The 27,823-nt window shown below is 42.9% G+C and overlaps 1 protein-coding gene and 2 pseudogenes across 7 annotated transcripts in view; 2 read left to right on the plus strand and 1 right to left on the minus strand.

Annotated features, from left to right (window-relative positions):
* DDX59 (DEAD-box helicase 59) overlaps positions 1–11,421 on the minus strand; it is a 25,986-nt gene extending 14,565 nt beyond the window's left edge. For 3 of the 7 annotated variants that reach the window (XM_032288658.1, XM_032288662.1, XM_032288664.1), the window contains exons 1-3: positions 11,205–11,317; positions 6,529–7,358; positions 5,160–5,327 (exon numbers count right to left, since the gene is read on the minus strand). In XM_032288658.1, the coding sequence (XP_032144549.1) occupies positions 5,160–5,327; positions 6,529–7,335 (975 nt within the window). In that variant the 5' untranslated portion in view covers positions 7,336–7,358; positions 11,205–11,317. Of the gene's footprint in view, positions 1–5,159; positions 5,328–6,528; positions 7,468–7,734; positions 8,437–11,204 lie in introns of those variants that run through there. The other 4 variants (XM_032288661.1, XM_032288663.1, XM_032288660.1 and 1 more) reach the window with 3 other exon arrangements.
* On the plus strand, positions 8,322–10,395 carry LOC116559069 (annotated as a pseudogene).
* A 3,232-nt stretch (positions 11,422–14,653) lies between the features above and the next one.
* LOC116558594 lies at positions 14,654–14,902 on the plus strand (annotated as a pseudogene).
* The last annotated feature ends 12,921 nt before the right edge of the window (positions 14,903–27,823 follow it).

Consider the following 27,823-nt stretch of genomic DNA (forward strand, 5'->3'; position numbering starts at 1 on the left):
GGGGGCGGAGAATGAGACAGGCTGAGGCTGGAAAACAAGGCAGGGACCAGGAAAGGCCTTACGGACAGTTTGACTGCATGGTTCCATAAACAAGTGAAAATTCTGTACCATCTTTGGGCTTTTTATTTCATTTTAAAATTAAGAGGTTGGGCAAAGTAATTTCTAAGGTTGCTTAAGGCTCCTTAACAATTTTGTAATATGTTAGTGGCTAATGATGAGGGCTTTTTTTTTTTTTTTTTTTTGATACAGTCTTGCTCTATCACCCAGAAGGGAGCGCAATGGTGCAATCATGGCTCACTGTGGCCTTAACTTCCTGGGCTCAAGGGGTCCTCCTGCCTCAGCCTCCCAAATAACTGGGACTACTGGTGCGTGCCACCACACCTGGCTAATTTTTTCTGAAATAGAGTCTTGCTCTGTCACCCAGGCTGGAGTGCAAATGGCGCCACCTGGGCTCACCGCAACCTCCACCTCCAGGGTTCAAGTGATTCTCCCATCTCAGACTCCCAAGTAGTTGGAATTACAGGCATGCACCACTACACTCGGCTAACTTTGTATTTTTAGTAGAGACAGAGTTTCACTATGTTGGCCAGACCTGACCTTGTGATCTGCCCGCCTCCTAAAGTGCTGGGATTATAGGCATGACCTACCGCACCCAATTTTTTTATTTGTTTTTTATAGAGACAAGGTCTCTATATTGCCCAGACTAGTCTCAAACTCCTGGGTTCAAGCAATCCTCCCGCCTTGGCCTCCCAAAGATTACAGGCATTAGCCACTATACTCAGCTCATTTTTACCTTTTTTTAAACAATAAGGAAAAATGCTTTAATACCAATCACATCTCCCCTGCACATCTATGCTACCGTTGGCCAGTATTTAATTTACTTCTTTCTCTCTCTTTCTTCGTCTCCCTGCCCCTTCTTTCTTTTTGAGATGAAGTCTCGCTCTGTTGCCAGGCTGGAGTGCAGTGGCACAATCTCAGCTCACTGCAACCTCTGACTCCTGGGTTCAAGTGATTCTCTTGTCTCGCCTCCTAAGTAGCTAGGACTACAGGCATGTGCCACCACGCCCAGCTAATTTTCATATTTTTAGTAGAGATGGGGTTTCACCATGTTGGCCAGCCTGGTCTTGATCTCTTGGCCTCGTGATCTGCCCGCCTCTGCCTCCCAAAGTGCTGGGATTACAGGTGTGAGCCACCAAGCCTGGCCTATTTATTTATTTTTGAGACAGAGTTTCACTCTTGTCACCCAGGCTGGAGTGCAATGTCTCGATCTCGGCTCACTATAACCTCCACCCACGGGTTCAAGCAATTCTCCTGCCTCAGCCTCCTGAGTAGCTGGGATTATAGGCATGTGCCACCATGCCTGACTAATTTTATATTTTTAGTAGATATGGGGTTTCTCCACGTTGGTCAGGCTGGTCTCAAACTCCCGACCTCAGGTGATCCACCCGCCTCAGCCTCCCAAAGTGCTGGAGTTACAGGCGTGAGCCACTGTGCCTGGCCTATTTTATTTTTAAACCCACAGGTTGTTCATAATGATTACTGTTTCATTCAATGTTAGATCCTGAGATTTACGCACATGCTTACTATTTTCCTTTCCCACCATTATTTCTTCCATCCCACACCTTCCTTCCTGGCATGATCTTTATCTGTCGGCTATCATAGTTTTAAAGTTCTCTTATACGTATGTTGGCAATAACTTTCTCAATTTTATTTGAAAAGCTTTTCATTTTGCCCTTGCTCTCGAAGGGCAGCTGTGCTGAAGAGACAGAGGCTTTGGTTCTTTTTTCTCACAGGGCATCTGAGATGAGCTCAGGCTGGTGAGAGGGGTGGGAGGGACAGGTGGGGCAAGGAGGAGCCTCTGCAAAAAGGCAACCCTGCATTGGGTGCTGCAGCCTGATGGGCTGAGGAGAGTGCAGGTCGAGTCTGGTGAGGGAGGCAACGCTGTGGGAGGGGCAGTGCTGGCGGTGGGAGGCGAGCTGCATAGAGGAGGATTGGTCAAATAAATAAATACCTAAAGGAAAATGAGCGGCAGGTTTCTGTCAGTTACAGAATATGAATGAATATTCTGTTGATATGAATGAATCCTGTTGTATTGAATTGGAACTGGAAGTATCAACATGAACTCATGGTTTCTAATAAATATAGACAGAAAAACACACACTTGGATATGCAGCTGACCCTTGAACAACATGGATTTCAACAGTGTAAGTCCACTGATACATATAAATTTCAACCAAACACAGACCAAAAATACTCGGGTTCAGCAAGGCCAACCACAGGCTTCAAGTATGCAAAGATTTTGGTACATACACAGAGGATCCCAGAACCAGTCCCCACAGGACAACAGTATTCCCTAGCTCTATCCACTGGGAGGTCCTAAGCAGTGATAGTCCAATAGCAATAAACACACACAGCCCAGGTCTTTCTTTTAAAATACTATCCTCTATTAAAGAAACCAGGGCTCTTTGGAGAAGGCATGATTCCAGGGCTAGGGCAGGGAAAGAAAAATGTAAGCATGGAACATCTTTCGATAGAAAGTAAGGAAGACTCAGTGATGGAGATATGAACAAAGAACACAGAAACCTACTGGAGGCCGGGCGTGGTGGCTCACGCCTGTAATCCAAGCACTTTGGAGGCCAAGGCGGGCAGATCACCTGAGGTCGGGAGTTCAAGACCAGCCTGACCCACATGGTGAAAACCCGTCTTAAAAAATAAATAAATAAATAAATAAATAATAATAAAAAGAAATCAACTGGAAAATGCTTCCACTGGCCAGATGGAGATCAACTGGAATATCAAAACAAATAATGATAATAACAGATTGTAAACCTCTGAATAACAGGAAGCCACGAGTCCATACTGATATAAATACATATATAAATAAATTTAAAGTGTGGTGAAGAATGAGAAATTTACATTTCAAACTACATCTCAAAGTACTCTCCGCAAAATACTGAACACAAAGGGGAAAAAAATAAACTTTACAATTACTTTACAGATCGTATGACCAACAAAAGGACATACTGATAACTGTGCAACCTAAAAGGATGAAATGGAAAAAACAAAGCATCTCTTCTGTGATATCCCTGTCAAAGACATGTAACTTGAATCTAATCAATTGAAGGATGTTCTTCAAAGTAAGTGGCATGTAAACCTTAAAAGTGCAAGATTAGGGCCGGGCGTGGTGGCTCACACCTGTAATCCCAGCACTTTGGAGGGCCGAGGCAGGCAGATCACGAGGTCAGGAGATCAAGACCGTCCTGGCCAACATGGTGAAATCCCACCTCTACTAAAAACACAAAAATTAGCTGGGTATGGTGGGACATGACTGCAGTCCCAGCTACTCAGGAGGCTGAGGCAAAAGAATCACTTGAACCTGGGAGGCGGAGGTTGCAGTGCGCCGAGGTTGTGCCGTTGCACTCCAGCCTGGGCAATAAGAGCAAAACTTGGACCCCCCCCACACACCAAAAATGTGTTAAAACACTGTGCCCAATCATATGTGTTGCTACTAAATGTTACAAGCTGGAAACTAACACCGATATATTAACATATATTTTTTAAGAATCAGAATGCAAGCTTAGTTTAAAAGCTGTTAGAAGTTTGCATCTACTTATCCACTTAAATTATAATGTTAACCATTGTTTGCAACAAAAATAAATTTAATGCAGAGGTTGACATGAGACTGTAGTTAAACTCCATTAACCCAACTTCAAATTTGATGCCCATCAAAAATACTTGTATTATTTACTTTATAAATATATATTGCTAAACTTATAATTTGGCATTAATATCATCTTTGTTTTATATACTGGAGGTCCACCTTTAAAAATCACTGATCCAGGCCGGGCGTGGTGGCTCAAGCCTGTAATCCCAGCACTTTGGGAGGCCGAGGTGGGTGGATCATGAGGTCAAGAGATCGAGACCATCCTGGTCAACATGGTGAAACCCCGTCTCTACTAAAAATACAAAACATTAGCTGGGCATGGTGGCGCGTGCCTGTAATCCCAGCTACTCAGGAGGCTGAGGCAGGAGAATTGCCTGAACCCAGGAGGCGGAGGTTGCGGTGAGCCGAGATCGAGCCATTGCACTCCAGCCTGGGTAACAAGAGTGAAACCCCGTCTAAAAAAAAAAAAAAAAAAAAAAAAAATCATTGATCCAATAACCCATTAATTATCAACCTGTAATTTCTTAAAACATTTTACAGGCTTTAAATCTGTCAGATACTACCTGGATGTTTCAAATAAATAAATAAAATCTGTCAGATACATCTGATTTGACCTTCAAAAGATTCCAACATGAAAGGCTGATATTCACCCACAGAAGCTGTCAAATACTGCAGCAGGAGCTTCATCCCAGCTGGTACTGCTGCTCAGAGTGCCCTTTCCCTGAGTCCCCTCTCCCAACTTCCTGCCAAGCCAGCTCCTCCCCTGGGTCTCCAGAGCCTCCCTGCCACCGCAGTTAACTACACAGTTAATGCCCAGAATACCAAGGGGCCTCAAGGACCCAGTTCCTGCACTAAAGCTGCAGTCTACTTTGATTGGTCAACATCTGTGCCAAATCTTCCATTAAACATTTTTATTTCAAAGGCAGGTATCTTCAGCCACCCATTCAAACTCAAGAAAACTGAAGCCCCCAGAAGTGAAGTAAGCTTATCTATGGCCATACAGCTACCAAGTTCCAAAGCTAGAATCAGACCACATTGCTTTTACATACTTTTACATATCATAAAATACAGACTATGCATAACAGCATGGCTAAGGAAGGAGGAAAGTCGGGTAAATTAAGGTTTCAATTTTGGCAACTACTATTTATTGGCTATAGATCCTTCAGTAAACCCCATCTTTCTGAGATTCAACTTCTCGACTATAAAACATGGGCTAGGGATATGCCAACCCACCTTCAGAAGTAAATGTGACACTTGAATGAGATAATGCGTGTGAGAACATTCAACAGCCTTTGGCATGTAACAGGCACTCAATAAATTGTGTTTCTTTCCTTTCCTAAATAAAACAAACTTAAAAAAAAAAACCTAAGGCTTATTTAGTAAGAATTTAAAGACTCTCTAAAATCTTTTAAAAGTTCTTCAAGGGGACAAAGTCCACTAGTTCCTGTATTGCTTACAAAACTTTTCAAAAACACTGTATCACATCAGTGCTTACCTTAACATGTTGCTGCAGACGGTAGAGCTGTGGGGGTAAGGGTAAGCCCCCTACAAGAAGCACAGTTTTCATGCGTGGCAGGCCACTCATCAATTCTTTAGCTTGTCTCTCTATCTGAATGGCTAACTCTCTGGTTGGTGTAAGAATGAGTGCAGATGGAGTTTTCCTCTGCAAAGATGTGAAAAACAACTTTAAAAACACCAGCAATTAATTCTTGCCAATATGAACTAAATCTTCACGAGCATTCCAGGAACATGGCCCTTTTAAAGCATTCCCAACTGGATATGAGTCCTCCTGCCTTCTGCTTACTGCAGATTGTTTTCCTCCAAAACCATCATAAATTAAACTCATTTCTTACATAACACAGAATATAATGAAAGACCAAAATTGGCGCTGGGGAGAGGCATCCACAGTAACCAAGGTAAGAAAACTGGAGCTTTGCTCCTAGTTAACTGGACTTTGTAATCTGCAGTCATCCTCCTCTGAAGAGAGAACCCAGCAGTTGCCATGCAGATCTGGTCCAAGCTGGCATGCCACCCTTGGTTTTTCCCGCTTGGCTGTCTTGCAGATTCACTTCTTTCTTTGTCCATAGAACTTACATATATACCCACATCCTATTTCGGGCTTTATGGCTCTATTTTGGTCTTGAGCATGTGTGACCTGTATTTTAAAAAATCTAGTGCTTTTTATTTCCTTCACACTCTCTTCCACTACTCTTTGGTTTTCCAAATTTTTCTCCTTTATCTTTCCTCTCTCTGCTCACATTTTTTACTCACTTCCCGTCCTGCCATACTTCATACTTCAGAAGCTCACCAGTCCTTGGCAAACAGTAATTACTCAACATGTTTGTTAAACTAATTATATGTGAAAGTGCTTTATACACTAAACTAACAAGTAAGGTACGGTCGTGATTATTTTAAGATGAACCATAGATCACAGTTAAGAGTCTATGTTGAAACTCTACAACGTGCTTCAACCTCAGTATAAATCAGTTTCTTCAAAACACAAAATCCAAGGAGGCTAAACTGACACACAAATGGCAGCTCGTCTGGTCGGCTGGATTTTTTTCCCCTCAAATCCAAAGTTCATTCTTTTAATAGCAAAACTATTAAAAAGAAAATGTTTTGTAAGGAAGCAAGTGTTTAGATCCTCCATAATGAGATCTCTGGTTCAACATAATACAAGAAAAATTCCCTGAAATTATGTTTTCATACAAACTACTATCAGAAGCAAAATCACTACAGGCACTAGTGACTATAATTCCAAATATGTAGTTTTAGCCTGCAATTTTAATATAATTAAGAATGAAACTTGGTAAACCCCTCACTTGTCTCCAAGAATACACGTGAACCCTACCATTAATACTTACCTCGAATAAAGCTCGCATGATAACAGGAAGAAGAAAAGCAGCTGTTTTTCCTGAACCAGTATCTGCACTGGCCAGAACGTCTCTTCCCAGAAGTCCCACAGGAATCATCTGCATTTGGATGGGGGTTGGCACCTCATAGCCTGATTTCTTCAAGTTGTGATTTAAGACCTCAGGGAAACCACAATGTTCGAAGTCAATAATGGGCCTAGTGACTTCTTGCCCTTGAACTAAAATTCCCAGCTGCTGTTTAAGATTTTCAATCTGGTCTTCCTGAAGGTTCAAAATAAAGGGGTGCTCTTTGTACACATAGGAAGCATTCAGTGGAGACTCTCGCTCACAATCAGCCTTCTGTGGATTGCTGAGTTTTGATTTCTCTTCCTTTTCCTTAACTTGCAGAAGATGTTTTGCTTTACACTCCAAACTACACACGTCTTCATCTGTCTTATCACAGATATACTCTCCATAACGACCACAGACAACACAGACGGGTTCCCCCGGTTCTGGCCAGCGCTGTGTTTTGGAAAATGACTTAACCGGCTCTTCAGAAGGATGGCTGTCCTTCACACCCTGCTCAGGATCTACCGAATGAACCTCTGCCAGCTGGCCACCTGGGCTGGGGAGAGGGCAGGATTCACTGCAGTGCCCATCTGGTGTTGTGGCGGCCTCTGTAACTAAAGCATCAATGGGAACATCTCTGCTTTTGTCCAGCTGAAGGTCTCCTGCGTCTGGTTTAATTCTCTTAGCCACACAACTTTTGCCATCATCATTAGCATTCTTCTTGATTTTTAGAGATCTTGGAACAAACATCCTTCAATATTCTGTTAGGGAAACTATATAATGAGATTTATTTTACCATTAATAAATCACATATAAAGTACCATATGATTAACAGCCAGGCATAGTGGCTCACACCTGTAATCCCAGCAGTTTGGGAGGCCGAGGCAGGCAGATCACTTGAGGTCAGGAGTTTGAGACCAGCCTGGCCAACATGCTGAAACCCCATCTCTACTAAATATTCAAAAATTAGCTGGGTGTGGCAGCACGCACTTGTAATCCCAGCTGCTCAGGAGGCTGAGGGAGGAAAATCACTTGAACCCGGGAGGCAGAGGTTGCAGTGAGCCGAGATCAGGCCCCTGCACTCCAGCCTGGGTGACAGAGTGAGATTCTGTCTCAAAAAATGAAAAAATAAAAATAAAAATAAGGTACCTTATGATTGTCACAGAATCAGCCTAGTATCCTGGGGCTGGCTATGCCTGATATGAATAGCGAGGACATCATGACATTCTTTATATCAAACTTTTCTTCCATTCACCAGATTCCACTGATGACGAGATGGAGTTTTCTTCCTCACATATAGCAATGTTGAAACACTGCACACTGCTCGACATAGCCTTGTACACATGCTCTATTTCTGTTTACTGATTATTTGCACTTTGAAGTATCAGATATTATAGAAATTCTGGGGTAAATCCTATCATAGCATCAAAAAAGAAATCAGGAACCCCAGGACCCAAAGTACAATTAAAAAAAAAAAAAGAAAACAGGAGAGATACTTCACAATTAGAATCTTTAAAATCAAAACCACAAATCATGGAGAAAATGCTATTTTCATATAAGTAACACAGTGTTTATTATGTGCCAAACACAATACTTCATCTAATCTTCACAACCACCATGTAAACAGGTTAGCATTACCTAATACATATGCAGAGATATTTTTTCGTTATGCTATACTATGTGTATTACAGACTAATATACACAAGACTAATAATACATAGTATAGAGTGTGGTGAGAGGGGGTGGAAGAGCTCGGGGACCTGGCTCAGGACCACATACAGCAACGTGGCGAAGCTGCCGGTGAAGATGATCACTTTTTAATTCGGGCCTCTGCAGCATTAGAAAAATTGAAACTCCTGTGTGGAGAAGAGAAAGAATGTTCAAATCCATCAAATCTTCTAGAACTTTACACACAGGCTATTTTGGACATGACCTATTTTGAAGAGAACAAACTAGTGGATGAAGATTTTCCTGAAGACTCTTCACAGAAAGTAAAAGAGCTGATCAGTTTTCTTTCAGAGCCAGAAATTTTAGTTAAGGAAAATAATATGCATCCAAAACACTGCAATTTGCTTGTGGACGAGCTACTGGAATGTCTCTCTTGGAGACGAGAAGCCCTGCTGTATATCTATTGCCAATTCTCTGACCAAAAGAAGAGAGTGGCTCTTGAGAAAATCCAGTTTGCTTAAAAAGGAATATTTAGTGACATTCATCTGCTGGCTATGATGTACAGTGGAGAAATGTGTTACTGGGGATCAAAGTATTGTGCTGATCAGCAACCAGAAAATCATGAAATGGATGCTGATGTTTCTGGAGCAAGCTGCACTATACAAAAGGAACCCTTGGATTTCCGAGAAGTAGGAGAAAAAATCTTGAAAAAGTATGTATCCGTGTGTGAAGGACCCCTGAAAGAACAAGAATGGAATACAACGAACGCAAAACAAATTTTAAACTTCTTTCATCATCGCTGTAACTAGTCAGTTCATCTAGTCCTGTTCAAGTAGAAAAACAAGACCCGTGAAATGGAAAAGAGAGTTCCAACAAAGAAAGACATGTTGATACTGGATATGAGAATATTACACTGCATAAAGATATGCAGCTTGGGTACCCTTCTTTAAACGCCATCCATCTTTTTCATTATATATTCTTAAACCTATGAAGGGATGATTCTTTAATTTCTAAAGTGTTCAAACTCACCTTGAAATACAGATGTTATGTCACTAATAATGAGGAGTAACTCAATTTCGCTTTACAAAGATTTTTTTCTGTTACTTTAGATTATTTTTTTATTATGGTGTATGTAACACAAGTTTACCATTTTTATCATCTTTAGATTATTTTTTTAATCTCCCTATCTTGAAGTTTGCCATGCTTCAGAAATTAAAGTCAAGTTACCTCATTGCTTTAAATACATACTATGGATATAAATGTAGGCAAAATGAAAGATTATGACGAATATTCAGATTCCATTTTCAATAAAGGTAAATAATGAAAGGTCTCAAAAAAAATACATAATATAGCACAATGAAAAAATAATATAGTAATATACATAATGAAAAAACGTGCGTGTGTGTGTGTGTGTATGTGTGTGTATAACACACATTACATACCCTCAGAAGAAACTGAGCCACCTGGAATTAAGTGGTTTGTCCAAGCTCAAATAATTCTTAAATGTTACAGCCCTGGCACTCTGGCTCCAGAGCATACGCTCTCAACCATTTGACGACTAAGCTCTAATTTTTTTATCTTACCCAAATTCCTTTCTAAGGGGTCTGGAGAGTCAGGTCTTACAAACCATACATTCTCATTAGATGAGTTTACTTAACCCTGTACATCGTGACTTACTTTCCAATCTCACTCTGACATAACAAGGAAGAAAATCAAAATGTTTTACCCCAAAATATATGTCCTTGCCATACCTTAAAACTGCCCTGCAAAGTCTCTTGTGGGAAAAATCCCTATTTTATACAGCATTCCCTTCCCCCTTTGTTTTCCTTCCTTCCTTCCCAGATCCAGGAGATAACCAACTAAGAGCCAGGCACCCTTTAAAGTCCAATATAAAACAATTTACAACCTGCTCTCTCTAAAGTCTGCTATCCAAGAGCTTCCTCTGCACAGTAAAACTTGGTCTCCACAATCCTTTATCTTTAACCGGAACATTCCTTTTTACAGATTCCAGATCTTCAGATTGTCAACCAGATAATGTTTACATTTACCCATAGCCTGGAAGCCCTGGGCTTTGAGTTGTCCTGCCCTTCCAAATCGTACCAATGTATTTCTTTTTTTTTTTCCCCTTAATATCAGTAATACTAAAATAACCAATGTATTTCTTAAATGTATTTGATTGATGTCTCATGCCTTCCTAAAATATATAAACCAAGCTGTACCCCAACTGCCTTGGGCACATGTTCTCAGGACCTCCTGAGGGCTGTGTCACGGGCCACAGTCACTTGTATTTGGCTCAAATAAATCTCTTCAAATATTTTTAGAGTTTGACTCTTTCCATCAACACCTATTTACACTAAAATATGTCTTTGCAAAATTACAGTGATTGGGAAGACTTTTAACCTAATCTGGGGACTATCAAATATATTAATAAATATTTTTCTTAAAAAAATTCTTTCTTTAAATTGCCAGATTCCAATTTCCAGAAAAATTCCAACAGAAATGTAACCGAGGGTCTAGACTATCCTAAGTCTCAGAAAATGTACAGGGGTGGCGGGCGGGACAGGGACGGCTCTGGGTGGGCAGGAAAGAGCTCGGTACTCAAAGTCTGCCAATGGCGAAAGGGAACAGGCTCCTGCTGGGCGGGCGGCGGCGCGGCCTCCAATTGTCGCCAACGCCCCCCGCACCCCCGCCCGACGGCGGACCCTCCCCTCGGGCGTTGCCTCCCTCCCACGCCCGGCGGCACCGCACCCCGAGGCGCCTGCACGTCACGGAGCTGCTAGGAGACGGGCGGGGCGCCGGGTTCCCGGTAGAGGCCCGGGACTAGGAGAACTGCAAGGATGGGGGGGGGCGGCCGCGCAGGGGCATCCGTCAAGCCGCCGCGGCCTAGCGCCCCGGGGCCCGAAGGAGGGGCTGCAGGACGGCCGGGGGCCTGAGCTCCGGGGCACGCTCACCCGCGCAGGCCTGAGCCCGCGTCCGCCTCTGCTCGGAGCTGGCTCCCTCTTCCAGGCTCCAGCCCAGGTTTCCGGCCGACAAGCCCCGACCTTGTGGTTCGGACTGCGGCCCTGGACGGCTGCTGCGGTGCGGAGCAGAGCGCAGAATCCACTTCTCCGGGTTTTGGGAGGGGGCCGCAGCACGTCTTCCGGGCGGTGGGGAGGCGGGGCCACTGCGGGGGCGGAGCTCGTTGGGAGCCGTCAGTGGATTGGGAGGGAGGGAGGAGGGGCGGGGCCGCGAAGCTCCACGAATCTTCCTCGCTCCCTCCCGGCTCTGGGCTGGTGGCAAATCTCGGAACCGGTCGGAGATGGACGGGTTCCGGACGGAGGGGCACGTTTGGGGATCGCCTTGGAAGAATTTACGTAATCGAGTGGGCTGGGACTGGTAGAAAAGAGTCCGAGCAGCCGGAAAGAAGCTGGAGGGTGGTGCGGGGGCCTGGCACCTTTAGAAAGTGGGAAGTGTGAGTGTAAAAGGGAGGGGCACTGCCCGTTGGGCGCAAAAACTCTTTTCTGCCTTTAGCTAGTGAGTAGAGCCACTCAACATTTAAGCGGAGTCAGCTCGATGTGTCGTATTTGATATGTTGGATAATATTTCCTGCACCATTGCCCTCCCGCCCTCCCCCCACCCCCAGCCTCAACACCAACAAGAAAATAACACAAGTCACGGTTCTTGGTCCTTGTGGGCTGACATTTCCCTGTTTTTCCAGCTTCTTGGAGCCATGTGTGCCAAGCAGCTTGTAGTTGAAAAGTGATGGAGGAGAGGAGAAAGCACGGGAGAGGGAGGAGGGAAGCTGACTTACATTCAGGTCCTTTAACTATAAAAATATTTCCAGTTTAATAGTTGATGCATACAAAAGAGCATATTTACCAAATATGTAAAATTTAAAGTGTACTGATAAAGCTATCACTCCACCACGTTATCAGTCTTTGTATCCATGAATCTCCAGGATTCTACTGCTGGCCCGTTAGCTCACTGCCACTATCCTGAGTTTTGTCTCTCTTTGCCTTTTTAAGTGGTTTTATCATATTTGGATACATTCCTAACCGTGTATTGGTGTGTTTTTCTTCTTTTTGAGCTTTATAAAAATATAACCTTCTGAAATTTGCTTTTTATCCCTCAACATTTTTTTTTTTTTTGATTCATCGAAGTTGTTAAGTGTAGTAACAGAGCATTTATTTTTTTACTGCCTGCTCAAAAGGAAGTTTTCTCCTGTCAGGAATGTATTCAGTTCTGTATCGGATAGGAGTAAAAACGCACTTTAAGTATTTTGTTTATTGATAAGAACCACACAGACTGAATGTATCAGACTTCTCAAGTTTGTAGGTCACAAACCTATAGCAGAACTCTTTTCCTGGATTTTGTGACATTTGTAATTTATTTCGCCATAATAAAATATTCACTTTTGAACTAAATTTTTATTCATAATTCTGTATCTTTTTCTTTAAAAGCCTCCCTCTTCTTCAATTATATAAGCTAACACCCCACAAAACCTGAATGTGCCCCGAGTAATTACCAATAAGGCCGGTCGGAGCATGCTTGTTCACCTTCTGTCCATGCGCTGGCGTCTCGTTTCTACTTAGGAGCGACACTACTACATCACAGGCTATGGGGGCTGTTCAGCTTTCAAAGATAACACAGAAATGTTTTCAAAGTGGTTGTACCAATCTATACTGCCACCAGCACTGACCACAATTCTGTCTAATCCTCCTTATTTTCACACTTGTTACTTTTTGCTAGTCTACCCAGAATAAATAGTTGCGATGTTTTTGTCTTAATTTGCATTCTGTAATTAGTGACAAGGTTGAGCACTTTGAAATATGTTGATTATTCATTCATATTTTCTCTTCCCCTTCTAAGGGTGTATATGTGTGTGTGTCTGTGTACATATATAAATGTATATATAATGTATATATGTTTATATAATTAATAATCTTTTGTAAATTGTATGTGTTGCAGTATCTTCTCCCTATTTATAGTGTTTTCAAATAAAAAAAATTTTTTTGACTTCTTTTTTTTTTTTTTAGGCGGAGTTCCGCTCTTGTTACCCAGGCTGGAGTGCAATGGCGCGATCTCGGCTCACCGCAACCTCCGCCTCCTGGGTTCAGGCAATTCTCCTGCCTCAGCCTCCTGAGTAGCTGGGATTGCAGGCACACGCCACCATGCCCAGCTAATTTTTTGTATTTTTAGTAGAGACGGGGTTTCACCATGTTGACCAGCATGGTCTCGATCTCTTGACCTCGTGATCCACCCGCCTTGGCCTCCCAAAGTGCTGGGATTACAGGCGTGTTGACTTCTTTTGAAAAAAAATCAGTCTTATAAGAAAGTTTCAGAATTAATGAACGCCTGTAGACCCTTCACATAGGGTCGCAGTTTGCCACAATTGCTATATTTGTAAGAGTGTCTATGTAACATATACATATATATAATATGTATTATATATATTATTTTCTGAATCATTTGGGAGTAAGTTGTAGCATGTGTCTCCAAAGACAATGATACCGTCTTAGATACTCACAGAAAAATGTTCCAGTTGAGGTCGTTTTTGTCTGTTTGCCACCCAGGCTGGAGTGCAGTGCTGCAATCTCAGCTCACTACAACCACCTCCCGGGCTCAAGTGAGGCTCCCACCTCAGCTTCCCAAGTAGCTGGGACTACAGGCACACACCACCACACCTGGAATTTTGTTGCTGTTGTTGTTAGAGATGGGGTTTTGCCATGTTGCCCAGGGTGGTCTCCACCTGCTGGGCTCAAGCAATCCACCTGCCTTGACCTCCCAAAACACTGGGATTACAGGTATAAGCCACTGGGCCTGGTCCAAATTTAGGTAGTTTAACATTGATAGAGTACAGATGGCTAACATGCAGTCCTTATTGAAAATTTACCAGTTGTGGCCGGGCGCGGTGGCTCAAGCCTGTAATCCTAGCACTTTGGGAGGCCGAGGTGGGTGGATCACGAGGTCAAGAGATCGAGACCATCCTGGCCATAATGAAACCCCGTCTCTACTAAAACAAATACAAAAATTAGCCGGGTGTGGTGGCAGGCGCCTGTAGTCCCAGCAGCTCGGGAGGCTGAGGCGGATGAATCGCTTGAACCCAGGAGGCGGAGGTTGCAGTGAGCCGAGATTGCACCACTGCACTCCAGCCTGGCGACAGAGCAAGACTCTGTCTTAAAAAAAAAAAAAAAAAAAAAAACTTGACAACTTGTTGATTTTTTGGTGACTGTGGCAAACACATCTGCAGTAGAAGGATGGTGGGTACCTCAGTGGCGCTCTCACAGGCCAGCGGCACACGGAGGCAGAGCTGCCTTCCTGAGTGTGGCCTGTCCAGCGATCACACAGGCCCTGCGCTAGGAGGACCGCACCTCCATGATGTGTGCTCTGTTGTTGCCGTTTCAAAAAAAAATTTTTTTTCCTCTCTCTTCCTTTCTCCGCCATCGTGGTGTGTGCATTACTCCGTTTCTCGCCATGTCTTCTCACAAGACTTTCAGGATTAAGCGATTCCCGGCCAAGAAACAAAAGCAAAATCGTCCCATTCCCCAGTGGATTCGGATGGAAACTGGTAATAAAATCAGGTACAACTCCAAAAGGAGACACTGGAGAAGAACCAAGCTTGGTCTGTAAGAAATTACACACGCGATGGCACACATATTTATGCTGTCTGTAGGTCACAGTCATGTTACCAAATCAAGCTGAAAAATGTTACCGCCATCTGGAGAAGTTTGAACAGTTTCCTTTCTGTATCTGTTATGAAGGCATTAGTACAACGCACAGTGCTTCCATTACTCATGTTAAAAAAAAAAAAAAAAAAAGGCCGGGCGCGGTGGCTCAAGCCTGTAATCCCAGCACTTTGGGAGGCCGAGGCGGGTGGATCACGAGGTCAAGAGATCGAGACCATCCTGGTCAACATAGTGAAACCCCGTCTCTACTAAAACTACAAAAAATTGGCTGGGCATGGTGGCGCGTGCCTGTAATCCCAGCTACTCAGGAGGCTGAGGCAGGAGAATTGCCTGAACCCAGGAGGTGGAGGTTGCGGTGAGCCGAGATCGCGCCATTGCACTCCAGCCTGGGTAACAAGAGTGAAACTCCGTCTCAAAAAAAAAAAAAAAAAAAAAAAGAAGAAAATTTACCAGTTGTTCCATTAAGGTGTTTTAGAGCTGTTTTTTTTCCTTCCCTAATCCAGGATTCAGTCTAAGATCTTTTCATTCTCTTTATGAAGTCTTTTTTTTTCTGTTTTTTATTTTTTAAGAGACAGGGTCTTCTCTCTGTCACTCAGGCTGGAGTGCAGTAGACCGATCATGCTCTATGGCTAGTCTATGGTCAATTTTTCTATATTTTAAAACCAGAGAAGAATGTTTATTCACCAATAGATAGGTACATGATATTTGCAAATAAATCAAGCTTGGTATTTCAGATATCTTTTCTGATGTTCATGTTCATATTTCCCCATCAGTATTTCTCTTACCCGTTAGTAGATAAAATAGCTCATGCAATCAGTCTCCCATTATAAAGGTAGATTTGTTCATTTTTCCTTGTATTCCAGCAATTTTAGTTTTGTGTATTTTGGGGGTCATTTTATTTTAGAATCAATGTTTATAAAGCAATTAAGCCTTAATGTATCATAGAATCTTAGGTTTGAATTTGTTCATCAGAGTCCAATCACCACCCCTTACTTCTTTCTCTCTATACCCTTGTAGGAGGAATTATTTTATGGCACCCTGCTGCATGACCAACCAACTTGTTAAACACTTTTAGAGACAAGGTGCTTCCCACCTTATAGGGCAGTCCAGTTCTTCACTGGAGAGCTCCATGATTATACTTACTGTTTAATTAGACTCTATATGGCTAGACATTGTGCAAAGCATTTTAGGAACATTGTCATATTTAATTCTCACTGAATCTTATAAAGTAGACATTTTATCCTCATTGTACTGATGAAGCGACAGGTTAGGGTAATTAAACAGCTTGCCCAAGGTCACACAGCTAGGTAGTGGCACAGCAGGAATTTAAGCCCAGGTCTGTCTCCTAAATCCACTAGACTACACTGCCTTCAAGCTCTTCTTTTGTTGTTGTTTTTTAAATTTTTTGGTTTTTTGTTTGTTTTTGAGACAGTGTCTTGCTCTGTTGCCCAGGTTAGAGTGCAGTGTCGCCATCTTGGCTCACTGCAACCTCCACCTCCCTGGTTCAAGTGATTCTCCTGCTTCAGCCTCCGCATGCTGGGATTACAAGTGCCTGCCACCGCGCCAGGCTCATTTTTTTAATTTTAGTAGAGACGGGGTTACACCATCTTGGCCAGGCTGGTCTCAAACTCCTGACCTATTGATCCACCCGCCTTGGCCTCCCAAAGTGTTGGGATTACAGGCGTGAGCCACTGCGCCTGGCCTAAGCTCTTCTTTAGGCAGGCATAAAACCATGTCCCTTTAACTTTCAATCAGGAAACCTGGTTTCAGCACCATTTTTAGTGTTCCTAAACTTCCAAATCTGTTGGAAACCTTAGACATAACTTACACTCAAGTGTTCCATAACTTTCCTTAGTTTTCTCATGGAAGCTTTGGACCTTTGCCATATATATTCGTATTCTTATTGTTACTTTTGGAAAAGTAGCCAATCTTGATGAGCAGGATGATTCATTCTGAATGAATGAATGAAGTCTAGTGAGTTGCAACTCATTTCTACATGTGAGTTAGGATGCTGGATGAAGCCTAATTTTTAACATCAAATTCTTCACCTTTCAAGGTTAATAAGTCAAACCTCAGAGCCACTCAGGTCTCACCTGTGGCTCTTTCCCACTCTGTGTTCTTTATTCAAAAAGCTCAGAGTCGGCCAGGTATAGTGGCTGACACTTGTAATCTCAGCACTTTGGGAGGCCAAGGAGGGCGGATAACGAGGTCAGGAGTTCAAGATCAGCCTGACCAACATGGTGAAACCCCGTCTCTACTAAAGACACAAAAATTAGCTAGGCATGGTGGCCTGCGCTTATAATCCTAGCTACTCAGGAGGCTGAGGCAGGAGAATTGCTTGAACCCAGTAGGCAGAGTTTGCAGAGAGCCGAGATCGTGCCACTGCACTCCAGCCTGGTGACAGAGCAAGACTCCATTTCAAAAAAAAAAAAAAAAAGCTCAGAGTCAGATTTCCTCTTAGCTCTCACCAGAGCACAATATAATTAGTCTGAACTCCCATTTCTGTTTTCTTCACAAAAGGTCTTCACTGACATGGTTTTATGATGGTGTTTTAGTTGTGGGGCCACAGAAAACATTTATAGTAGGTCACATGGAAATCACAGATGGTGTAACTAATACAATTTTAAAATGCATTATGCTTTATGGCAGGGAGGGACGGGAAAGTATACAAGGTGGCTCAATGAGACAAGAGTTGTGGAATGCATACATCCTACATAACTATTCTAAGAGTTTGCCTTAAGCTGTGTCTCAGAACAGGAAATGCTGCAATAATGTGAGCTGACCTGTATGTTTCTCATGTGCTGTTGAGACATGTACAGAAATAATAATGCCAAGCATCCTTTCATCTCGGAAAACTTCAGTCTCACGCCTATTAGTTTATAGCTACTCCTTACTCTTTTATACAGGCTAGGAAAGCCCTGTATACATTTTCATCAAGATGGAGACAGGAAAGCACAGATAAATAGTATTTGACTGCCATTGATTTTTTTTTTCCACTTCTATCATGACAATGAATCAGCTCAGAACTCAGACCCCAGTACTTTCTGCCTTTGGTTTCTTTTCCTGATAAGTAGTCTGACTAAGTATTTAAATTCTAAAAATCGAATTATTTACTCATTCAACAGATTTATGGCATTTGCCATGTGCCCAGAGCTGCGAATGTAATGACAAAATAGGAAGTCATAATCTCTGCCCTCACCACGCTTCCAGCAGGGAGGTGGAGGAGGGGAGACAGACAATTCCATAGTAAGTGCTGATAAGGGAATTACAGGGTGTCATAAGAATGTAAGGATGGGGACGTAAGCCAGACCTGCTGAATCAGGGAAAGCTTCCCAGAGGAAGGAAAGGCCCAAAGTGAGGTACGGCACATCCAAGGAAGTGAAAGAAGTTAGGTATTAGTCTTCTTAAATCAAGTTATATTGCGGCAACCAATGATCACAAAATGTCAGTGGCATTTAACAGCAAAGATTTATTTCTTTATGCTGCAATATGGAGAAATGGTTGTAGGGGATGCTAAAATATGGAGAGAAGGTTGTAGAGGGTAAAACCGAGGTAGGAAGATGAGACAGTAGCTCATCCTGACGAGGAGGGTGGCCTGAACTTCAGCATGGCCTAAAGTAGTGGCAGTGGAGAAAAAGAGAAGCAGACAGAATCAAGAGATACAGAGAAAGTTAGGTCAATAGTTCTTCCTGATGATAGGAAATGGAGAGTGAAGGAGACAGAGTCATGGTTGACACTCGTATTCAGTACACACTACGTAGCTTTATAGTAACCACAAAACATAACATGATGATGAAAGCTTTTATAGAGATGAATTTTTTTTTTTTTTTTTGAGACAGAGTCTCACTCTGTGGCCCAGGCTGGAGTGCAGTGGCTCGATCTCGGCTCACTGCAACCTCCACCTCCCCGGTTTAAGCAGTTCTCTGCTTCAGCCTCCCGAGTAGCTGGGATTACAGGCATTTACCACCATGCCTGGCTAATTTTTGTATTTTTAGTAAAGACGGGATTTCACCATCTTGGTCAGGCTGGTCTTGAACTTCTAACCTCATGATCCACCCTCCTTGTCCTCCCAAAGTGCTGGGATTACAGGTGTGAGCCTATGGAGCCTATAGAGATGAGTATAGTACTTATAACATGATAAATATTTTAATGTAATGATTTTAGAAATGTCATCTTATGAATCTCATATACATCATAGAGTTTGTGATCTCGGTGATCAATATTATTTTTTTCTGCTCAAACTCCTGGTACAGATACATTCACAGAAGTACATAATTCTTGACAGCAAAACTTCTGGGATGCCAAATTAAAATGAGGTCTGTTTACCACTCTACATTCATTCTAAAACTTGAACTTACAAAGATGTCATTGTATGGTTAGAAATATAGACAACTACGGAGCTATAAAGTCTCCCTCTGTAAACTTTAGCAAAGGGAGGCTCAGGCACGTTTCCCTAGATTCAATATCGCAAGGCTGTCATACTCTGAGGACGTCAGATAAGAGCTATGACCATTAGCATACTTAGAAACCAGCTGCCAATATGCATTAATTTTCCAAAGGAAAAACCATTGTGCTGGATTCTCCCTTTCAAGATTAGGCATGTCCATGGGACATTAAACTCTCAAAAGATGAAGAGAAGAGCATCTTAGGCTTCCCCAAGGCAACTCTAAATTTCTCAGCAGGGGACAAATTGAGAGCAGCAACTGAGATACCCTTTTATCTGGTAGCTTCCCTTTGTTCAACTTCCCCCATCGCAATCATTTTCAACAACACTGGGTTCATTAGTCTACTAATTTCTCTGCCAATAGTCAGTTACCTTCTGTCTTCCTTTTTCATCGTATCCCACTTAGATCGTGTACTTTCAGGATTAATTTCAGCACTCCAACGAGCCTGAGGTATTTTACTGAAATCAGAAATGTTCCAGTACTGCACAGATGGCCGTACCGATTAAGAGTGTTGCTTTCTAACTGAGGGCTAAGGAGCTGATTCCCTGGCATCCTCCAAAGGTGACCTATGAGTATGTGTGTGTGTTTTTTCCCTTAATCACTATAGACTCAAGGATTTATTTTATTTTATTTTTGAGACAGAATCTTGCTCTGTTGCTCAGGCTAAAGTACAGTAGCATGATTTAGGCTCACTGCAGCCTCGATCTCCCTGGCTCAAGTGATCCTCCTGCCTCAGCTTCCTGAGTAGCTGGGACTACAGGCGCACTTCCACACCCAGGTAATTTTTTAAAAAATTTTTGTGGAGATGAGTTTCTCACTACGCTGCCCAGGCTTGTCTCCATCTCCTCTACTCAAGTATCTTCCTGCCTCTGCCTCCCAAAGTGCTGAGATTACAGGTGTGAGTCACCCCACTAGGCCCGACTCAAGAATGTTTAACATATTGGGTGCATTTTGGTTTATTGAATTTAATATTGTTTCTGAAGATGAAATTGTCCCATCTTTGACAGTGGGAACCTCTTTAACATGGCTCTTGGGTCCTTTTGACATAAGCCCAATAGTCCTTGAAAGTTTCCTTGCTTTCTGGTGTGATGGAACTTCTTTCCAGCTCATCTTACAATTTTTTTTTTTTTTTTTTTTTTTGAGATGGAATCTCGCTTTGTTACCCAGGCTAGAGTGCAGTGGCATGATCTTCGTTCACTGCAACCTCCACCTCCCAGATTGAAGCCATTCTCCTGCCTCAGCCTCCCTAGTAGCTGGGACTACAGGTGCACACCACCACGCCTGGCTAATTTTTGTATTTTTAGTAGAGACAGCGTTTTGCAGTGTTGGCCAGACTGGTCTTAAACTCCTGACCTCAGGTGATCTGCCTGCCTCGGCCTCCCAAAGTGCTAAGATTACAGGTGTGAGCCACTGTGTCTAGCCCATCTTACATATTTTTGTCCCAGACTGAGAATCAGCCATTTCTATCAGGAGCCTGGGTTTCTGATTACCTTTAACAGAAAATGGCATTTACAAGCCACAGCCTAGGCATGAGAGACGCTAATTGCTACTAAATTGGTTATGGTTTCTAAGCCTTTTTAGTGGACAGAGCTCAAGCATTTTCTTTTTAGGAGAAAAAAATCATTAAGTTCATTTTATTCAAATTTAGGATTACAAGGTTTTTATTTAATTTTTTAATTAAAAAGTTTAATTGAAAAGTTAAAAAGTGCCAGGCACCGGGTGCGGTGGCTCACACCTGTAATCCTAACACTTTGGGAGGCTGAGGTGCGTCGATCACCTGAGGTCAGGAGTTCAAGACCAGCCTGGCCATCACGGTGAAACCCCATCTTAAAAAAAAAAAAAGGGCCAGGCACAGTGGCTCATGCTTGTAAACCCAACACTTTGGGAGACAGAGGCAGGTGGATCACTGGAGGTCAGGAATTTGAGACCAGCCTGACCAACATGGTGAAACCCTGTCTCTACTAAAAATACAAAAAATTATCTGGGCATGGTGGCGGGCACCTGTAACCTCAGCTACTAGGGAGGCTGAGGCAGGAGGATGTGGAGGTTATAGTGAGCCAAGATCGTGTCACTGCACTCCAGCCTGGGCAACAGAGTAAGACTCCATCCCCCCACCACACACACACACAAAATGTTAAAAAGTTTTTAATTAAAAAGTTTTAAATTTTATTTTGATATCACTTTTACACTGAAAATTTTAGTTTCTAAGAATATTAATATAATTTTATTTGTTATATATAAAAGTTTTAGAATAACAATACCAAAATTATTACTAACCATATAATTACTGAAAACAGTTTAAAATGTCTTTGATTTTTTAAAAATTCCATATATATTCCAGTAAGGATGCAAAGTCAAATTATCGTGTTTTAAAACCATGTGAAATAATCCTTTCTGTATGGTTAAGCCACCAAGGCAATTCGAAGGGTAGATTTGTTTCCTTTTGCTTTTGATTTTTTTGAATTGATTTTCTTTTCCATTGTGATTTAATATTGTTTTATGATTACATAAACCTGGAGTCTCATCTACTTGGGAGGCTGAGTTGGGTGAATGAAGCCCCAGAGTATAAGAGTACTGGGCACTACGATCACACCTGTGAATGATCTGCACTTCTGTTTGGGCAACATAGCAAGACCCATCTCTAAAAAACAAAAACAAATACACAATACATTTACATGGTTTGAAATCAAATCTACAAAACAATGTATATTCTGAAAACTTTAGTTTTTATTCCTGGTCCCTCCACCCTATTCTTTCCCTCTCCCACAGGTTACTGAAATTTTTTTTTTTTTTTTTTTTTTTGAGACGGAGTTTTGCTCTTGTTACCCAGGCTGGAGTGCAATGGCGCGATCTCGGCTCACCGCAACCTCCGCCTCCTGGGTTCAGGCAATTCTCCTGCCTCAGCCTCCTGAGTAGCTGGGATTACAGGCACATGCCACCATGCCCAGCTAATTTTTTGTATTTTTAGTAGAGACGGGGTTTCACCATGTTGACCAGTATGGCCTCGATCTCTTGACCTCGTGATCCACCCGCGTCGGTCTCCCAAAGTGCTGGGATTACAGGCTTGAGCCACCGTGCCCCGCCTGAAATTTTTTTTAACTCAAAAATTGTCTTGTCTAACCTTCCATTTTGGAAAATATAAGCAAGTATTTTATATCTGTGTGCGTGTGCACATGCACACACACACACATGTATCTCCGCCTTTTAGATAAACAGAACCATACTGCATACATTTTTTCCACCTCTTTTCAGTTAATAGCATATCCTGGAGCTTGCTTCATGGCAGTGTATAAAAACATTCCTCATTCCTTCATTGGGTGCACTACGGCTCCAGTCTCTCACAGATAACCATTTGAGCTGTTTCCAGTTAGTTGCTTTTTTTTTTGAGATGGAGTCTTGCCCTGTCACCCAGGCTGGAGTGCAATGACGTGATCTCGGCTCACTGCAACCTCTGCATCCCGGGTTCAAGTGACTCTTCTGCCTCAACTCCCGAATAGCTGGGATTACAGGTGTGGACCACCACCCCCTAGCTAATTTTTGTATTTTTAGTGGGGTCTGAGTTTCACTGGGTTAGCCAGGATGGTCTCGATCTCCTGACCTCAGGTGATCTGCCCACCTCAGCCTCCCTAAGTGCTGGGATTACAGGCGTGAGCCACCATGCCTGGCCTCAGTTATTTGCTATTACAAGTGCTGCAGTGTGTAGCCTTCCAGACACTTTATTAAGCTTTTATAAGTATGATGGTATTTTATGGAATCTGAAACCCCATTGATTATAAGAAACACCTTTACTCCATATAACACTAAGAAAGAAAACACCCTAGCAATTAACTGTAAAATTCCATTGATTATAAAATGAATCTCAATTTCAGGGCTGTAAAATGTAAAAAAGTATACATCTTAACATTTAGGAAATTAAAATCTCATGTAATCCTCATAACAACCTAAAAGGAAGGTGCATATAACTATCATGAGCCCCATGAAGAAACAAACCTTTTCTTGATTTTGGCTCTAATATCTTTTTAAAAAATACTTTTTAATATTTTAAAAATAGAGACAAGGGCTTACTCTGTTGGCGAGGCTGGTCTCAAACTCCTGGCCTCAAGGAATTCTGCCTTGGCCTCCCAAAGTGCTGGAATTACAGCCATCATACCTGGTCATTTGGCTGTAATCTCAGCCCCAAGAACTATGCTGAGTGTGTAATAGGCGCTTAAATATTTGTTGAATGAATGAATGAGCCCCCATTTTACAAATGAGGAAACTCTGAGGTGTAAAAGGTAAGAAGCCTGACTGAGAGCAATCGTTTACTGCCAGAGCCTGGATTTGAACCAAGAAAGTTATAACTCATACCTGCTGCACTCCCCACCATAGATTCATGAGTACCCAGGCAGGCATAGTGGCTCACATCTGTAATCCCAGCCAGCACTTTGGGAGGTTGAGGTGGGCGGATTGCTTGAACTCAGGGGATTGGCTTGGGTAACATGGTGAAACCTGGTCTCTACCAAAAATACCAAAAAAAGGCTGGGCACGGTGGCTCATGCCTGTAATCCCGGCACTTTGGGAGGCCTCGGTGAGCGGGTCACTTGAGGTCAGGAGTTTGAGACCAGCCTGGACAACATGGTGAAACCCGATCTCTAAAAAAAAAGAATTAGCTGAGCATAGTGACATGAACCTGTGATCCCAGCTACATGGGGCTGAGGCAGGAGGAGGATCCCTTGAGCCTGGGAGGTGGAGGTTGCAGTGAGCCAAAATCCAATCTAGCTATTGCACTCCAACCTGGGTGACACCGTGAGACCCCATCTCAAATAATAATTCATGATTACTAGTTAGAGAGGGCCCTCAATAATCCTATTGCTTTTCTCTGGTCAACTTGCCCTCCCACCATGGAGCAACAATTATTGTAAACCCTCACTCCTTCCAAACCTCAAAGATCCTCTCTCCCAGCTCCCCTTGACCCACTCCCGGAGTGATTAGAGAACCTTGCCTCCTATTGCATAGGCAACACAAAGTCATGACATAAGAACCCTCTCCACTTCTTACTGAACATGCAAATCTTCCTGTATTCTCAGTAATTCTCTCCTCCTTCCCTCTGTGCCTATATAGGATGTGCCCTTTGTCCTACCAAAGGCTGATTCCTCCACTGGGGCTGGGGATTCTATCTCTCTTGCCTTCCTTTACACTAGTAGTTACCTCTTTTTCCCTGTAAATTCAACCTGTCCCGCTGTATGAATTAGGATTCAGCTTAGCTGCATAGAAGAAAAAAATCAAATGAATTGTGGCTTAAATGAGAGAAATGTTTTTGCTCTCCTGTATTTATTTAAATTTTAATTTGTCTGAGTATGTGATGCTTACACATTGTATAAAAATTAGAAGGTACAAACTGTACTCCTACCCTTACCTCAGTCACCTACCTCCTCAATCACTCTTTTAAGTTTAAAAGTAGCATGTAGGCTCAGCACAGTGGCTCATGCCTATAATCCCAAAACTTTGGGAGGTTGAGGCAGGCGGATCACGAGGTCAGGAGTTCGAGACCAGCCTAATCAACATGGTGAAACCCCATCTCTACTAAAAATACAAAAATTAGCTGGGTGTGATGGTGCACACCTGTAATCCCAGCTACTCGGGAGGCTGAGGCAGGAGTATCGATTGAACCTGGGAGGTGGAGGTTACAGTGAGCCGAGACTGCGCCACTGCACTCCAGCCTGGCGCCTGGCGACAGAGCAAGACTGTCTCAAAAAAAAAAAAAAAAAAGAAAAAGAAAAAGAAAAAAAAAAAGTAGCCTGTAAAGTGACCAGAGTGGCAACGGTCACTTGGGAGTATGCATAAACGGAGAGAAGAGGGGGGCAGAGACCTGGGTACTCCTACTTTTAAAGACTGAGCTGGAGAACTGACAAATGATCTAAGAGTAAATGTCACTGAAGAAGGAGGGAAACCCAGAGATTGTTTTGCCCTAGAAGCAAAATAAGAATATATTTTAAGGAAACATATATCTAATACTGCTCAGATAAAATAAAAACAGAGTGACTGTTATATCTGGCAGAATGGAAACCATTAGTGATTTGGAAAAGAGGAATCTCAGGGGAAATGGATTGAGGAGAAAATGTGGGGTAAAAGGCTAATCAGCAATTCTCAAGAAATGTTATGAAGGGGAGCAGAGAAACTTGCCTGGGGCTGGAGAGAGATATGTGGTCCAGATATTTTTTTTTCTCTCTTAAGATAGGAGCTATTATGGTGGATTGTTTAATGGTGGAAATAAACCATGAGAGAGGTAGAAATTGATTATACATGTGAGAGGGGATCATTTCCAGAGCGAAGTCCTTGAGGATGACTTTGCTAGCCTTCAAAATGAACAACAACACTAGATCCATGGAACTAGAAGGTAACTTACATACAAAAGCAGACTGTAGTTTCAGTGGTCCTTGTCTGCTTTGATTTTTTTTTTTTTTTTTGAGATGGAGTCTTGCTCTGTCGAGCAGGCTGGAGCGCAGTGGCACGATCTTGGCTCACTACAACCGCTGCCTTCTGGGTTTAAGTGATTCTCTTGCCTCAGCCTCCTGAGTAGCTGGGATTACAGATGCCTGACACCATGCCTGGCTAATTTTTGTATTTTTTTTTTTTTTTTGTATAGACCGGGTTTCACCAACTTGGCCAGACTGGTCTTGAACTCCTAACCTCGTGATCCACCCGCATTGGCCTCCTAAAGTCCTGGGATTATAATTTTTTATTTTTTTTGAGACAGAGTAGTCTCACTCTGTCACCCAGACTGGAGTGCAGTGACACGGTCTTCGCTCACTGTCACCTGTGCCTTCCAGGCTCAAGCGATTCTCATGCCTTAGTTTCCCACGTGCTGGGATTACAGGTGTGTGCCACCACACTCAGCTAACCTTTCATATTTTTGGTAGAGATGGGTTTCACCATATTGGCCAGGCTGGTCTTGAACTTCTGACCTCAAGTGATCCACCCGCCTCAACCTTCCAAAGTGCTGGGATTACAAGTGTGAGCCACTGCGCTTGGCTTGTCTGCTTTGATTTATTCATTTTTTTGTTGGTGGGTAAGAGTGGGGCTACAGCTGGGGCTGTGGGGACGTGGTATCATTTAGAAGCTTTGAAAAGACTGAAGATGTGAAATCACCTTTTTGAACGGTGGGAAAGAGAACATTTCAAGAAATATAGTAGGATTGTCAAGTATGCTAGGAACCCAACTGAGATTTTGGGCCATGAATTTAAGGAAAATTAATGGATATGATGAATAAGATCAGTTGAGCAGTATTTGGCTGCTCCCATGCAGACCCAGGGTGAGCAGATTGTTGGGTATAAGCAGAGTTGGAGACTTTCCTAATTGAATACAACAGAGTACGCTCAGGAAGAGAGGGGCAAGGGCTTTAAGGGTGTTTGCAAAGGAATAATTGCAAACATGAGCTGCAGCTTTTAGGCTAGCTAAAGGAAAAGATGTGAGGACATGGATAGCTGATTATAGTTGAGAAAATGATAGAGTCTAAGGATGAGAGTTCTTCATGAAATTGAAGAGTTGCTGAAGCAGCAGTTCTTGAGAAGAGGATCCAGAAGGATGGGGGATGCTGGTCAGAGAATGGGACTCTGGACGTTACAGCATCAGCAGTGTGCAGCGATTGTCATGACAAAAGAATGCCGGCTTGTCTGAGAGGGCATGGAAAGAGCTGAGGAACTGAGGCCAAGATGTCAGATGGAATATCCATACGAACGGTGAAATCACTTTTTTTTTTTTTTGAGACCAGGCTAGGGTGCAGTGGCACCATCTTGGCTCACTGCAACTTCCGACTCCCTGATTCAAGCGATTCTCCTGCCTCAGCCTCCCAGTAGCTGGGATTACAGTCACGAGCCACCACGCCTAGCTAATTTTTGTATTTTCATTAGAAACAGGGTTTTACCATGTTGGCCAGGACGGTCTCGATCTCCTGACCTCATGATCCGCCCACCTCGGCCCCCTAAAGTGCTGGGATTACAGGTGTGAGCCACCACAAGCCACCTGGCTTGAAATTAGTTTAAAAAGAGACACACACACACACAGAGAGAAAGAGAGACAGAGAGATGAAAAGGAAAGCAATGAGCCAGGTGGGGTGAGGACTGATTATGTCTTGACTCAAGGCAGGCCTGGGCTTCACATTTTTTGGCTTTCTGAGGGGAGGATATCTCCAAGAAAAAAAGTAAGAGGCACAAAGCAAAATGAAAGGAAAAAGCCAAGAGCATTTGTCCCAGCCCAGTGTTCTAGTGTGGTTGCCTGACAGTGAACTGCAAGTGCAGTGTAACCTTAACCCAGGAATGCTCAAGTCTGAGCATTCGAGTAGGGCCCAGTGGACGTAAGAGCACAGTTCTCAGCTCATTCTCCATAGGTGCATGTGGGCTTTCTTACCTGCTGGGAGTATCCACAGACGTCATTAGACTCTCAAAGTGAGCATGACTCCAAAAAGTCAAGATCCATCTCAGA

This window comes from Sapajus apella, unplaced genomic scaffold, assembly GCF_009761245.1.
Source record: "Sapajus apella isolate SASKATOON/1434 unplaced genomic scaffold, GSC_monkey_1.0 scaffold22, whole genome shotgun sequence".
Lineage (NCBI taxonomy): Eukaryota > Metazoa > Chordata > Mammalia > Primates > Cebidae > Sapajus > Sapajus apella.